This window comes from Cyprinus carpio, chromosome A4, assembly GCF_018340385.1.
Source record: "Cyprinus carpio isolate SPL01 chromosome A4, ASM1834038v1, whole genome shotgun sequence".
NCBI classification, from domain to species: domain Eukaryota; kingdom Metazoa; phylum Chordata; class Actinopteri; order Cypriniformes; family Cyprinidae; genus Cyprinus; species Cyprinus carpio.
The window spans coordinates 32,454,510-32,467,754 of NC_056575.1; the positions used below are offsets into that span (position 1 = coordinate 32,454,510).

At 36.5% G+C, this 13,245-nt stretch overlaps 1 protein-coding gene across 1 annotated transcript; it reads left to right on the plus strand.

The window, feature by feature from the left end:
• The first annotated feature begins 1,022 nt into the window (after window positions 1-1,022).
• On the plus strand, window positions 1,023-7,026 carry LOC109066702 (gastrula zinc finger protein XlCGF8.2DB-like). Its single transcript, XM_042745384.1, has 3 exons — window positions 1,023-1,061; window positions 2,331-2,458; window positions 5,179-7,026. The coding sequence occupies exons 2-3, from the start codon at window positions 2,374-2,376 to the stop codon at window positions 6,270-6,272; spliced, it is 1,179 nt and encodes a 392-aa protein (XP_042601318.1). The 5' UTR covers window positions 1,023-1,061; window positions 2,331-2,373; the 3' UTR covers window positions 6,273-7,026.
• The last annotated feature ends 6,219 nt before the right edge of the window (window positions 7,027-13,245 follow it).

Below are 13,245 nucleotides of genomic sequence, written 5' to 3' on the forward strand. Positions count from 1 at the left end.
CAGCAGACGACTGAAGTAAATGACATTTTTTGGGTGAAATATCCCTCTTAACCTAAGTTTTATGGAGCGACATGGATCTACTATGTCACAAAGTAATTTCCAATGTGTGTTCACAAGAGAACGACGCGTGCATGTTGTGTTGACGCTAGGGCTGGGCGATATATCGCATGACATTGTTATGCGCATCTCGTCAGTAAAGCCGGTTCCTTGATTAGTAGTAAATCGCCATCAACTGCTTTCAGATGGAGCAGCATTTACTACACAGAGCCCTAGTTAAAGTGACCAATCAAATGAGCGGAGACATCAGCCACTGTCCCTGCCTCCAAAGTCTCAAATTTCATCTTGATAACCGAGCGAGTGAGAGTGCTGGGGGGAATTTATTTGACAGAGCTGTGAGAGGGTATTTGACGTGTGCGGGTAGTTTATGAACGGATGTGGCGGTGCAGAAACGCGCCCGCGCGAGGATGGCATTTTGCGCGAGCAAGAGTGTGTCACAGCCCCGTGCTCGCGGATTTGCCGTTCGTTTTTCCCTCGTAAACTGTGCACGCACCTAGATTTTATGTGCGCGAGTTTTGAGACTAAATAAACGCCATACTTGACTCTCTCTCTCTCTCTCTCTCTCTCTCACACACACACACACACCCCTCTGCAATGCTCTCCAGCCTAACACTCACAGAACTGCTGTAAAACATCATGCAAATGTCATGTGCATTGTAATTATAAATAAGATACACATGTAACACAGCTGCCGAAATAAGGACTTCCATGAAATAAAATAATAAAGCATTTTACCCAGTATATTCACAAGATATGTCAAACAGTAAGGTGTGTGTGTGTTGACTGTTTTGCCTTTTAGGCAGAATTTCACATACTTCCATCATTCTCAGTATATCATTGTACAACATGTATATTTAAATATATACCGCTGATATGTAAATATATATATTTGTTTTCTGTATGTAAATTTATATGCGCTCTACAGGGCTTTTATTTTGGTCTGGCGGTGTGACGTCATAAAGCCGCGCGCGCTCCTGCCTCTGTTGTGACTCGGCTGAAGAAAGGTTTGTGTTTTTAGCGTTTAGATCTGTACAGAGCATTCACTGTATGATTTTTACAAGTTTAGAGTTGCTTAAAAATACGGAATCAATACGGGACGCGATTTGCCCCGTATTTTACAAAGGCCAACACAGATAGGTAAGTTATTGTGCACCGTTTATAAGACTAATCGCGTTTATAATGAAATCAATTTCATAAGAAGTACTAGAGAAGCGCGTTTGCGCGTAATTTCGGCCTCTTTGTTCCCATAGCGACGGAGTGTCCAGAACGCGCGCCGTTAAAGCGCTTTCACGCGAGCGCAGCACGCGGTTTAAACACCTGGAGCGCACACCTGCGCTCTGAACACAAGACTCTCCAGATGTAGCGCTGAAGGGGAAGTCATCAGTGCGTCTGTCCAGTAACTGATGAGGAACGCGCAGAGGAGCTTGCTCACGGTGGACTGTTCGACTTAAAGGGACAGGTCACCCAAAATACAATGCTGTCATCGTTTACACACTCAGAGAAGCAGGAACTTTATGCTGGTTTAGAAAAACCTGAGTAAATTATGACAGAATCTTCATTTTTGGGCAAGTCATACCTTTAAAGTCTAAAGGTTATCAGCCTATTGTTTTATTAAAATCTGGATAGTCTTATTTATTTCATACAGCTTAGTAAGCATAATTATTATATTTTTAGGCATTATTAGCCAGATTCATTAATTGATTATAGACCTGTTTTATGTTATACCCTTTAATTTATTAATTGATCATTTATAGCATTCATAAATATATGCATCATAAATATTCATATAATTTGGCATTTTAAAAAGTAAAAAAAAAAAGCCAACTTATTTAGACAAAAATGGGACAAATAATTACAAAAATAACGTAGTCCTAATTTAAGCAATTGAATAAAAAATAGCTGCAGAACTGTCAAAAAAGACTAATAATAATGAATAATTGTAAATAATCAAATTCAAAATAACAATATTAATGTGTTCTCTCTTGGTTTACTGAAGGTGGCCACCCTATTTACAAGCGAAGTAAAATTAATTAGATATTATTTATGTAATGTTGCAGCTGCTTTATTTTTCTTATCTTTAAGTTTATGAAATGAATCACTTCAATATAAATTTGTTCTTTTATTCATTGGTATTTGTGTTATTGTGTGTGTGTGATCAGGCCATTTATGTCCCTTACTAGTGTGCTGACTACTGAACTAGGGAGCTGATTGAGACACACCCAGAGATTTAGATTGGGTTTATTATCTGTTAATTATTCTGATCTTAAACACAGAGAAGCTCCTGCTGAAGAGACTGAGACACACACTGTTATAAAGATGGAGTTTATTAAAGAGGAGAGAGAAGACGTGAAGATTGAAGACACATTCAGAGTCAAACATGAAGATACTGAGACACACACAGGTTGGTTTTCATTCACGCTTACATGACAGTGAGGATGAGTATACATAAGATCAGATATACATGTAGCTGTGGTTTTACACCTCTCGAGCAGAAACAGCAGATCTGGGCAAATATCATCTTGCAAATAGGAAACACCAGCTCTTGGAAAAGAATACGTAGTCCAATGTATGCAGAGGACAAATTTACCAAACGTCCTTGCATATAAAAAAATATTTTTGCAGACATCCTATCGAAATATCATAACTTGTACTTTCTTATTTGTGACCCTGGAGCACAAAACCAGTCTTAAGTCTCTGGGGTATATTTGTAGCAATAGCCATAAAAACATTGTATGGGTCAAAATTATTGATTTTTCTTTAATGCCAAAAATCATTAGGATATTAAGTAAAGATCATGCTCCATGAAGATATTTTGTAAACTTCCTACCATAAATATATCAAAACTTAATTTTTGATTAGTAATATGCATTGGTAAGAACTTCATTTGAACAACTTTAAAGATGATTTTCTCAATATTTAGATTTTTTTGCACCCTCAGATTCCAGATTTTCAAATAGTTGTATCTCAGACAAATATTGTCCGATCCTAACAAACCATATATCAGTGGAGAGATTATTTATTCAGCATTTTTTTTTTTTTATTTTTTTTGTGGTCAAGGGTCACATATGTCAAATGAAGAAAACTGTATATTAAGTCAATGGAATATGTGTGTTAATGGAAATAAAGAGAATAAATGAGTACTGAATAGGCCTTATACTTGAGTAAATGTGTAACATAAAACAGTAATATGAGGAATATGAATATAATGCAAAAGAATCATAAAGATAGGGGTATGATTCTCGCTTTGGGTGTGAGAGGTCCCGGGTTCGTATCCCGTACGAGCCCCCAATTATGTTATGCTATCGAATATAACATAGAGAGGGAGGCAAGCAAAGGCTCGTTTAAAGAGGGGACTATTTATTAAAGAATTAAACTGAACAAAAAGTAGAGGAAAAATCACAACAAAAACAATTGCCGATTCAGCCTCAAGGAACAAAGGTAACCTAATAAATGAAGACAAAGAACAAAAACTCTCGGCCACTAGGGGGCAGCTGTATCATTACAAGTCATCACTTGTGAACAGAATAAAATTACATGCATATGTAACAATAACTCATAATGAATATACTGTATGGATGAATATGTAAAATAGGGAAAATATAACAATATTGAAAATTTGCATACATCAATATTACATGTTATATATTTAATTGCAAGAAATAACACAGAAGTAGCTTAAAACAATTATTTGGGGTAAACACAATATCACCTCTTAAAAAAAACGAATTTTGATCAGTTATACAACAGTTTGTAACAAAAACATTATTTTGGTCAAAGCATCTCAAACTTTTAAACGTCTCTGGCTACAGTGATCTGTCATGCCTAATTAAGTGTGCCAAAATGGTATTTATGGGGCCAAGCACCTATTGTATCCGTTAGTCGTCTTCTTCTTCTGCTCTGGAAGTCTTTGGGAGCCCAAAGAACCACTCGCGGGAAAGTTATGAAATTTGGAATAATTTTAGAGGTCAGTCTCAACATTAGTTTTTCTTATTTTGATTTTGTATTTTATGTTATTTAGTGGAACCAGTAGGGCAAATGTGCACTTATATTTCTACTAATAACTTTTGAACCGTAAGGTCTAGAAGCAAAGAAATTAGAAGAAAAAAAAACTGGAAGCAATTTTTTTCTTCTGATTACTTGGGTCATGCCGAGTCAAATGCACACCAAAATTAAAATTTCCACAGGTTAAGATTTTTCACAGTTTTGAATTTAGTGAAAAATCTACTTTTTTTTAAAACTCGTCTTAGACTGCTCAGATCATCTTCAGACAACGCTGTCAAAAAGTTATCTAAAGTTTACATCACCTTCATAAATGGAATAAAAAAAGATAACAGCAAAAACACAATGTACATTCTTTATTCGTCATTTTGTAGACATCAATAACTTGTTTCCAGAATGGTTTAACAAGTCTACATTCCCAAATACAATGTAATAAGGCACCTGTATCCAGCTGGCATTTCCAACATTAATGGTTTTTTATCAGTTTCATCCTGTAAAGTCTTACCGGAGTGTGGTAGTATCTGTGAAGAATCTAATATTGAATGAACTCCCCCCTGGTTTCTTCTATATATTTACCACACCCCACCAATGTCCATTCTGTCATATGTGACCCTGGACCACAAAAGCAGTCTTAAGTCGCTGGGGTATATTTGTAGCAATAGCCAAAAATGCATTGTATGCGTCAAAATGATTGATTTTTCTTTCATGCCAAAAATCATTAGGATATTAAGTAAAGATCATGTTCCATGAAGACATTTCATATATTTCCTACTGTAAATATATTAAAACTTAATTTTTGATTAGTAATATGCATTGCTAAGAACTTCATTTAGACAGCTTTAAAGGAGATTGTCTCAATAGTTAGATTTTTTTTTTTTTTTTTTTTCACCCTCAGATTCCAACTTTTCAAATACTTGCATCTTGGCCAAAATATTCTATCCTAACAAACCATGCATCAATGGAAAGCTTATTTATTCAGATTATGTATAAATCTCAATTTCGAAAAATGGAGCATTATAACTGGTTTTGTGGTCCAGGGTCACATATAGTCCTGATGCTTTACATATCTAAAGGTTTTGATATCTGTTGTCTTGTGCCATTAAACTGTTTTTTTCACCTTAGACCTAATGGCACTGAAAGAGGAGAAAGTAGTACTTGATGAAAATGAAGAGGAAGATCAATATGAGAATCTTCATGATTTCATAACTGGAGAAAAACCTTTTTGTCGCTTAAAGACTGAAAAGACTTTCACGCGAAAAAGAGCTCAAGAGTCAGAAACTCAAAGTTATTTTACTTGCTTTCGGTTCGGAAAGCGTTTCAGTCAACGAAAAAACCCTAAAGACCACAAGAGTATTCACAATGGAAAGAAGACTTTCATCTGCCAACAGTGTGGAAAAAGTTTCAGTCACAGAGGAAACCTTACCAGGCACGTGAGAGTTCACACTGGAGAAAAGCCTTACACCTGCCCTCAGTGTGGACACGGTTTTGCTCAAAAAGGACACCTAAATGTTCACTTAAGACTTCACACTGGAGAAAACCATTACATATGTCCCCAGTGTGGAAAGAGTTATGCTCAACGAGGAAACTTTAAAATCCACATGAGAATTCACTCTGGGGAAAGCCCTTTTACCTGCCAACAGTGTGGAAAGAGTTTCACTCGTAAAGACACTCTTGACAAGCACATACGTATTCACACTGGAGAAAAGCATTTCACCTGCCCTCAGTGTGGAAAAAGTTTCGCTCTAAAAGAAAACTTCACCAGGCACATGAGAACTCACACCGGAGAGAAGCCTTACACATGCCAGCACTGTGGAGAGAGTTTTGCTCAACAAGGAAACCTTAATATTCACATGAGAGTTCACACTGGAGAGAACCCTTACATATGTCTTCAGTGTGGAAAAAGTTTCAGACAACATGGAAACCTTACGGTCCACATGAGAATCCACAACGGAGAGAGGCCTTATTCCTGCCAACTGTGTGGAAAAAGCTTCGCTCGTAAAATCTGTCTTGAAAGACACGTGAGAATTCACACTGGAGAGAAGCCTTACACATGCCAAAAGTGTGGAAAGAGTTTCTGTCAACATGGAAACCTTAGAGTCCACATGAGAATCCACAACGGAGAGAGGCCTTTTTCCTGCCAGCTGTGTGGAAAAAGCTTCACTCGTAAAATCTGTCTTGAAAGGCACATGAGAGTTCACACTGGAGAGAAGCCTTGAGTGTGGAGAGAGTTTTGCTCAACATGAGAGACTTTAAAGGGAAAGTTCACCCATAAATGAAAGTTACCCCGTGATCTACTCGCCTTTATTGGACTTCTTTTGGACTATTGACGAAAAACACTCACTGCCATTATAAAGCTGGGAAGAGCCAGGACATGTTTAATAAAACTCCGATTGAATTTGTCTGGAAGAAGAAAGTCATGTACACCTAGGATGGCTTGAGGGTTAGTAAATCATGGAGTAATTTTCATATTTGGGTGAACTATCCCTTTAAAGTCCACATGAGAATTCACACTGGAGAAAAGACTTTCACATGCAAACTGTGTAAAAATGATTCAACTGAAAAGGAAACCTTAAGTGGCACGTGAAGATTCCTTCAAGAGAGAACTATTTTAAATGTCATCGATGTGGATTTTTTTTTTTTTTTTACAGGCAAGTAGAACATCTGTAAAGTAGCTTTAAATCTGAATCACATCTTGCAACATCCAGTACTGAACTGGATCAACACTGAACTGAATAACCACATTGGTGACTTTTTTGTAGAACATTTTTTTTTAGCTGAACTGGCCTTGTTTTAAATTGATAAACATCACACTGTTATTGACCAGAACTGACTTGAACTAAATAATGTCACTGCTGTCTTTTAGAGTAACTTTACAATAGAATCTGAATTGTTTGCATAGTTTCCATAATTGATTCTGCCATTTTCTCTTTTTTTTACCAGCTCTATAGAAATAAAGGCGACTTGACTGTCTTGACTTGTTGTGGAAACTCTCAACACTAACACAACGTATTCTTTTTTTTTTTTATAGTTTATTTATATTTTTTCATGATACAAACAGGCTTACAACTGAATTCTAAATATCAATCTAAAAAGAAACTAATTAGTTTGAATGAAAAGGGTTAATCAGATAAATTAATATTTTGGAAAGTTTGTATGTATGATAAAAAGGGCTTCTAAATATGAAAGATTGAAGTACTCGGCTGGTGAAGAGAAAATATATATCGCGACTCTGTTCCCATTTCAGGCTTGAACTGATGGTAAAACTAAGGACATTATTAACTGTCTTTACATTTATTTTGAAAGATGAAGCTCACTATTATGGAAAGGGGCGTTACATTTCCGACGAGTGCTTGCGGTGTTCGGCCAATCACAATGCACTGGGTCAGTTGACCAATCAGAGCAGACTGCGCTTGTCAGAAGCAGGGACTTTGTTAAAAATGATGCGTTTAAGAGAGGCGGGGCATTGAGGACCTACAATAATGTACAGTATTTGAAAAATAATGTGTTTTTCAAATATTAAAGCATGTAAACATATTCTGTTACACCAAATATACAAAATAATAATCTTTTAAAAAGCATCATATGACCCCTTTATGATAAAATTTCATATTTGAAATCACCAATGAAATCTGACAATTACTGTCTCATAAATGTTGTTTCTTATGTTTCTAAATGTTGCTCACTTTTCAGGCTAGACCAGCCAACACATGAGTGATCCGAAGCATGCGTCTCAGTTGTTAAAAAAGTTTAATCTGGATCAGAATGATCTGAATTTGGAAATCCCATATTTTGCTAATCAGGATCAGGGAACCCATCTTCCTTTTGTGCCGGTTTTTCAAAATTGGATTGTATCACCGTGATTGGGGATTTGTGGATATTTGACATGTTACAAATGTTGTACTTTTTGGACGTTTTAAAGTTGTATTACATTTTTGTTCCTGAAATCCACCCTCCTACTGGGTTTAGAATAATCCAGTTTTTGTTTTGTTTTTTGGATCAAAAGTATAAACTGGCCCCAGAGCTAATGGCAGCTGCAGTGATGCGATTAATTTATCAATCAGCGATTGCCTCTTGTACTTACAAGGCGAAGCTTATTCACCATACTGCATGTTTCACTTTCTCCCATTCATAGTAATACAAGTGTACATCAAAATACAATGAATAAAAATGAAAGAATTGGCTTGTTAATAAAAAAAAAAGTTTACTGACAATTGGTAAAATTGAGTTCTTAAAAATGACTGCTGTGCTTTTTAAACAATCTCATGTCAGTTACACACATTATTGTTAGCACATAATCAAACAATCTGTTTAAATATCTATTTCATTTCATTATTTGTTTGCGTATTTTGTCTGTAAATTTCAATGCGCTTTTGTTATTTGACAGCAGCGTGTGAACAGGACTTTTATTTTGGAGTGTCGATGTGACATCATAAAGTTGCGCCACACTCCTCATGCATCTGTTGTGGTTTGGCTAAAGAAAGGTTTGTTTTTAAGCATTTAAATTGATGCAAATTGTTATTATAGTTTTCCAAAAATGTTATTATTATTGAATATGTAATGCTTGATCTTTCATTAATGAATGTTAAATGTATCCACACAAATAACAAAAGGTGCTTCTCTCTCTGCTCCCTACATCTTGAATCAGTTGTAGCACCACAAATAATAATAATAATATTAATTATTGGTTTTGCATGTTTAGTTTCTTGGGAATGCACATTTGCATAATTCAAAGAAATATGAATTGACAGCACCAATATAGCTTAAGATGCAGATGTACAATAAAGTTATTTTCATTAACAATATTAACATCTGTAAAAAGTGTAACAACCTCATTTTTACTGGGTAAAATCTAAATATTGTGACTGAGTTTGAACTAAAAGATTTAATTGATTTTTCTTTCTGTTAATTATTCTGATCTTAAACATGAAGAGACTGAGAATGAAAACCAACCTGTTTGTTCCTCAAAGCTAAATTAAAAAGTCCAGCTCTACATGAATGATTATATATATATATATATATATATATATATATATATATATATATATATATATATATATATATATTATTCATAATATCATGTTAATATTGAAATTATTCATTATAGTAATAGTCTTTCTGTGGCTCCACCTCCAGTCACACTCCTGTTTCCATCATTTACTGCCTGATGGTCCTTTAAATAACAGGGACACGTATATTGAGTCCTCTGAGATTTGTTTACAGCTGTTGACTTTCTCCACTGCTACTGACTTGTTGCTCTTCTCTGCTGTTAAAGTCCGCCATTATCTCCATCTATAATTTAAAATTTCATGTTTGCAAAAGCAACTCAAAGTCACAGTTTAGATAATGTGCTGTCAATATTTAAGTGCTGTTTAGTTTCACACAGATTGTATAATGCTGCTCAGAGGTGGCATAAATGTATTTACACATCAATTACAACTGCATAAATAATGCTGTGAGTTTAATGTTGAAATGTAACTTTTTTTATATAGAAATTTAAAATAACTAATATAGGCTTTGACCTGACTGAGTTTTTTTGTTAAAATAGGTCTAACTAATACACCATAACTGATTTAAAGATAATAGTTTACAGGTATGCTTGGTTGAAAAGGTGTATCTTTAGCCCATAACTGCAGTTGTGCCATCTTGTCAGGATGTGAGGAAATTTAAAAGTATCATCTGCATTAGATAATAATAATAATGTCCCTCAGGAGAAGCTTTTAAAAGAAGAAAGTCAGAGAACCTAATATTGAGCCCTGTGGCACTCCATAATTTCTTTGTGTAAAAAAAAAAAAGAGAAACGCCTTACTGAACAGAAGTGGTAGCGGTCGGATAAATAGGATTTAAAACTGTCCACAAATGCAAACATAATTCTCAAGCTATCTACAAGAATGTTGTGGTCTATGTTGCTGCAAAATATTACAGCAATAGATACTGAAAACTAAATGGTTACTCTGCAAAACTGAAAGGTCACTATCTTAGTGGAAAGGACACTTTCTTTCTAATAATTTAGACATAAATAGCAGATATTTTTTAAATATTGTTCTACGAACTCTACGAGCCAGGACTCAAACTCAGGACGCAACTGTGCTATATGTCGGCGTGTTGCCCATGAGGCTATTGTTGACAACAAAATAGCATTTCATATGTCAAAAATTGACCAGTTTTCTGGGGTCAAGCCCTTTTTTATGTTGTTGGTTTTGATGCTTAATCTCTAAATGTTTATGTCCATTGGTTTGTGCAATTAACCTGGGGATAACTTGTATTTATCTTTTCCACCTTAGACCTGATGGCGCTGAAAGAAGAGAGTCACACTGCAGATAAGCCTTTCACCTGCCAACAGTGTGGAATAAGTTTCACTACAAAAGGAAGCCTTAAAATACACATTTGAATTCACACAGGAGAGAAGCCTTACATCTGTCAACAGTGTGGTAGAAGTTTCATTCAAAAAGGAAGCCTTAAAAGCCACATGAGAACTCACACTGGAGAGCAGCCTTACACCTGCCTTCAGTGTGGACAGAGTTTTACACACAAACCAACCCTAAATGCTCACATGAGAACTCACACTGGAGAGAAGTCCTTCACCTGTGATCAGTGTGGAAAGAGTTTCAGATCTAAAATTTCCCTTTATAACCACATGAGGGTTCACTTGAGAGAGAACTGTTTTTTTTATGTCATCAGTGTGGAATGAGTTTCACAGACAGGACACTTCTCAAGAATCATGTAATAGTTCACATCGGAGAGAAGCCTTTCATGTGCCATCACTGCGGAAAGACTTGCACAAACAAAACATTCCTTGGGATTCACATGAGAATTCACACGGGAGAGAAGCCTTTTCCATGTCTTCAGTGTGAGAAGAGTTTCATGTATCAAAGAGATCTAAAATGTCATTTGCAAACTCATTCTGGAATGAAACTGTAGTGTTCCTCAGTGGGGCAAGAGGTTTAGCAGGTTCAGATTGCTTGCTGCATCACTCTGGATGAAGATCAAACTCCCGAATAAAAAAGGGTTTTAGCGGGTAAGTGGCTGTAGGTGTAATTTGATTTGGTGTGGTTTGAGTGTGAAAATGTTGTGTTAACAATATCCATTCAGAACAGCATTTCTGCGCTTTATTCTTATTGACCATGAGTACAGCCTGCACTCGGACTGTTATGCACGTGCTGCACGCATGCTTTCTGCGTCGTGCATTTTATTTGTGGGGTCTGTACGCAGCTTGTGCAAAACGATGCTCAGAGCAGGCTATACCAGTGGTAAATATACAGTGCTCAGACAGAACAGGCAGGTTGTCGATGAGTGACAGAGCAGAACATGAATGAAATCATCTATCGCGATCACTTGTCTATTTTAAAAAAAGTCAGAGTCAAATGTCAACTTCACCGGCAACATAGGAGTACTGCATAACCACTGTGCTCTGCTGAACTGTCGCTCCATCTCGGACAAGGGCCCCTATCTAAATGCAGATAATTGCAGATACCAACTTGGACATGTTCTTTATTACTGAGAACTGGCAAACACCTGATGATTTCATCCATCTTAATATGCTTACACTGAATGGATATCAGTACTTGTCTAAGCTGTGTGTATCTGGTAAAGGGGGTGGCCTTGCGGTCATCTGTCATAACTCCATAACACTCATTCAAATGGATTTTCATTGTACTAAGCAGTTCCTCCAGGATTTGGAACTGTGAAACAGAGGGGTAGGTGAAAGGGTAAGGGCTAAGGGGTAGAATTGGAATTGGGCCTTAGTCTGTACATCAGGTTTGAACAATGTCTCCCTTAGTGGTCTGGCTACTTCAATTTTTGATTATAAGCTTATTATTTTTGACTTTACACTAACTTATCAAACCAAATGTACTGACAACATAACCATTTCTTATCGGAAGTTCAACGTTATCAATGTTGATACATTTACTGCCTCTGCTTCATTTGTTATTTATGATGTTTTCAATTTTAGCTGTCCATCCAAGATATCTGATTTGTATCACTCTGCTATTGCTGAAGTTTTAGATGAGAATTCTCAAATTAGGACTAGGTCCATTTCCATGTCCCGCTCCTCTCCATGGTATAACAATGAGCTACGTGCTATGAAAGCAAAAGGCAGGCAACTTGAACGCCTTTTTTGGAAAACGGGTTTAACTGTTAACTTACAGGAATTTTCAGATCATGTTAAGCACTATAAAACTGCCTTGAACGCAGCTCACTCTTCCTATATTTACAAAATTATTAACAAAGCAAACAATAGGCCTAAATCACTTTTTAGCATGGTGAATAGGCTAGTTCAGGATGCTTTATGTGGTACATTTGGTGCAGAACTGACCACTTCTACTTGTGAGCTAGCTCTGTCTATTTAGACGGTCGATAACTTCTCCTTGACTAATCCTACCTTAATTAGTCAAATAATACTGAAATCCAATTCTTCTTCTTGCCGGGGTGATCCTTCACCAACATTCCTTCTGAAACACTGCACCTCTGTCATTTCTGCTCCAATTTCACATCTTGTAAACGTGTCTCTTATCTCTGCCACTGTTCCAGTTTTACTTAAAACTGCTGCTGTTACTCTTTTTCCTAAAAAGCCAAACCTAGACCCAACTGATTACACACTAATTATCATCCAATCACCAACCTAGCGTTTGTTTCAAAAATCATGGAAAAGGTTATTGCAGCACAATTGCAGTCATTTCTAGCTCTCAATGAACACTTTGATATTTCAGTCAGGTTTTCGTTCGCAACACAGTACTGAAACCGCTCTAGTAAGGGTTATAAATGACCTTGATTCGGGAAATCTTTCTATACTTCTACTACTCGATCTCAGCTAAGCTTTTGATACCGTCTCTCATAAGCTATTACTCATGCGTCTCTCAGAGATTGGCATCTCAGGAGCTGTGTTATCCTGGTTTTCCTCATATTTGACGGACAGACAATACTACATCACCATACATAACTATAATTCTCCCTCTGTCCCTCTTAAACAGGAGCTGTAGGGCTCAGTCCTAGGGCCATTATCTATTATAATATGCCCCTCAGACATACTATTCGCCACCACGGTTTACAGTACCACTATGCCGATGATATTCAGATATACACTTCCTGCCAACCAGACTCTATTCACCAGACTGCATCTCTATTGTCATGCATCAATGAGTTAAAGACCACCAAAGTTGCATTATTTCAACTCCGCAGTATTGCCAAACA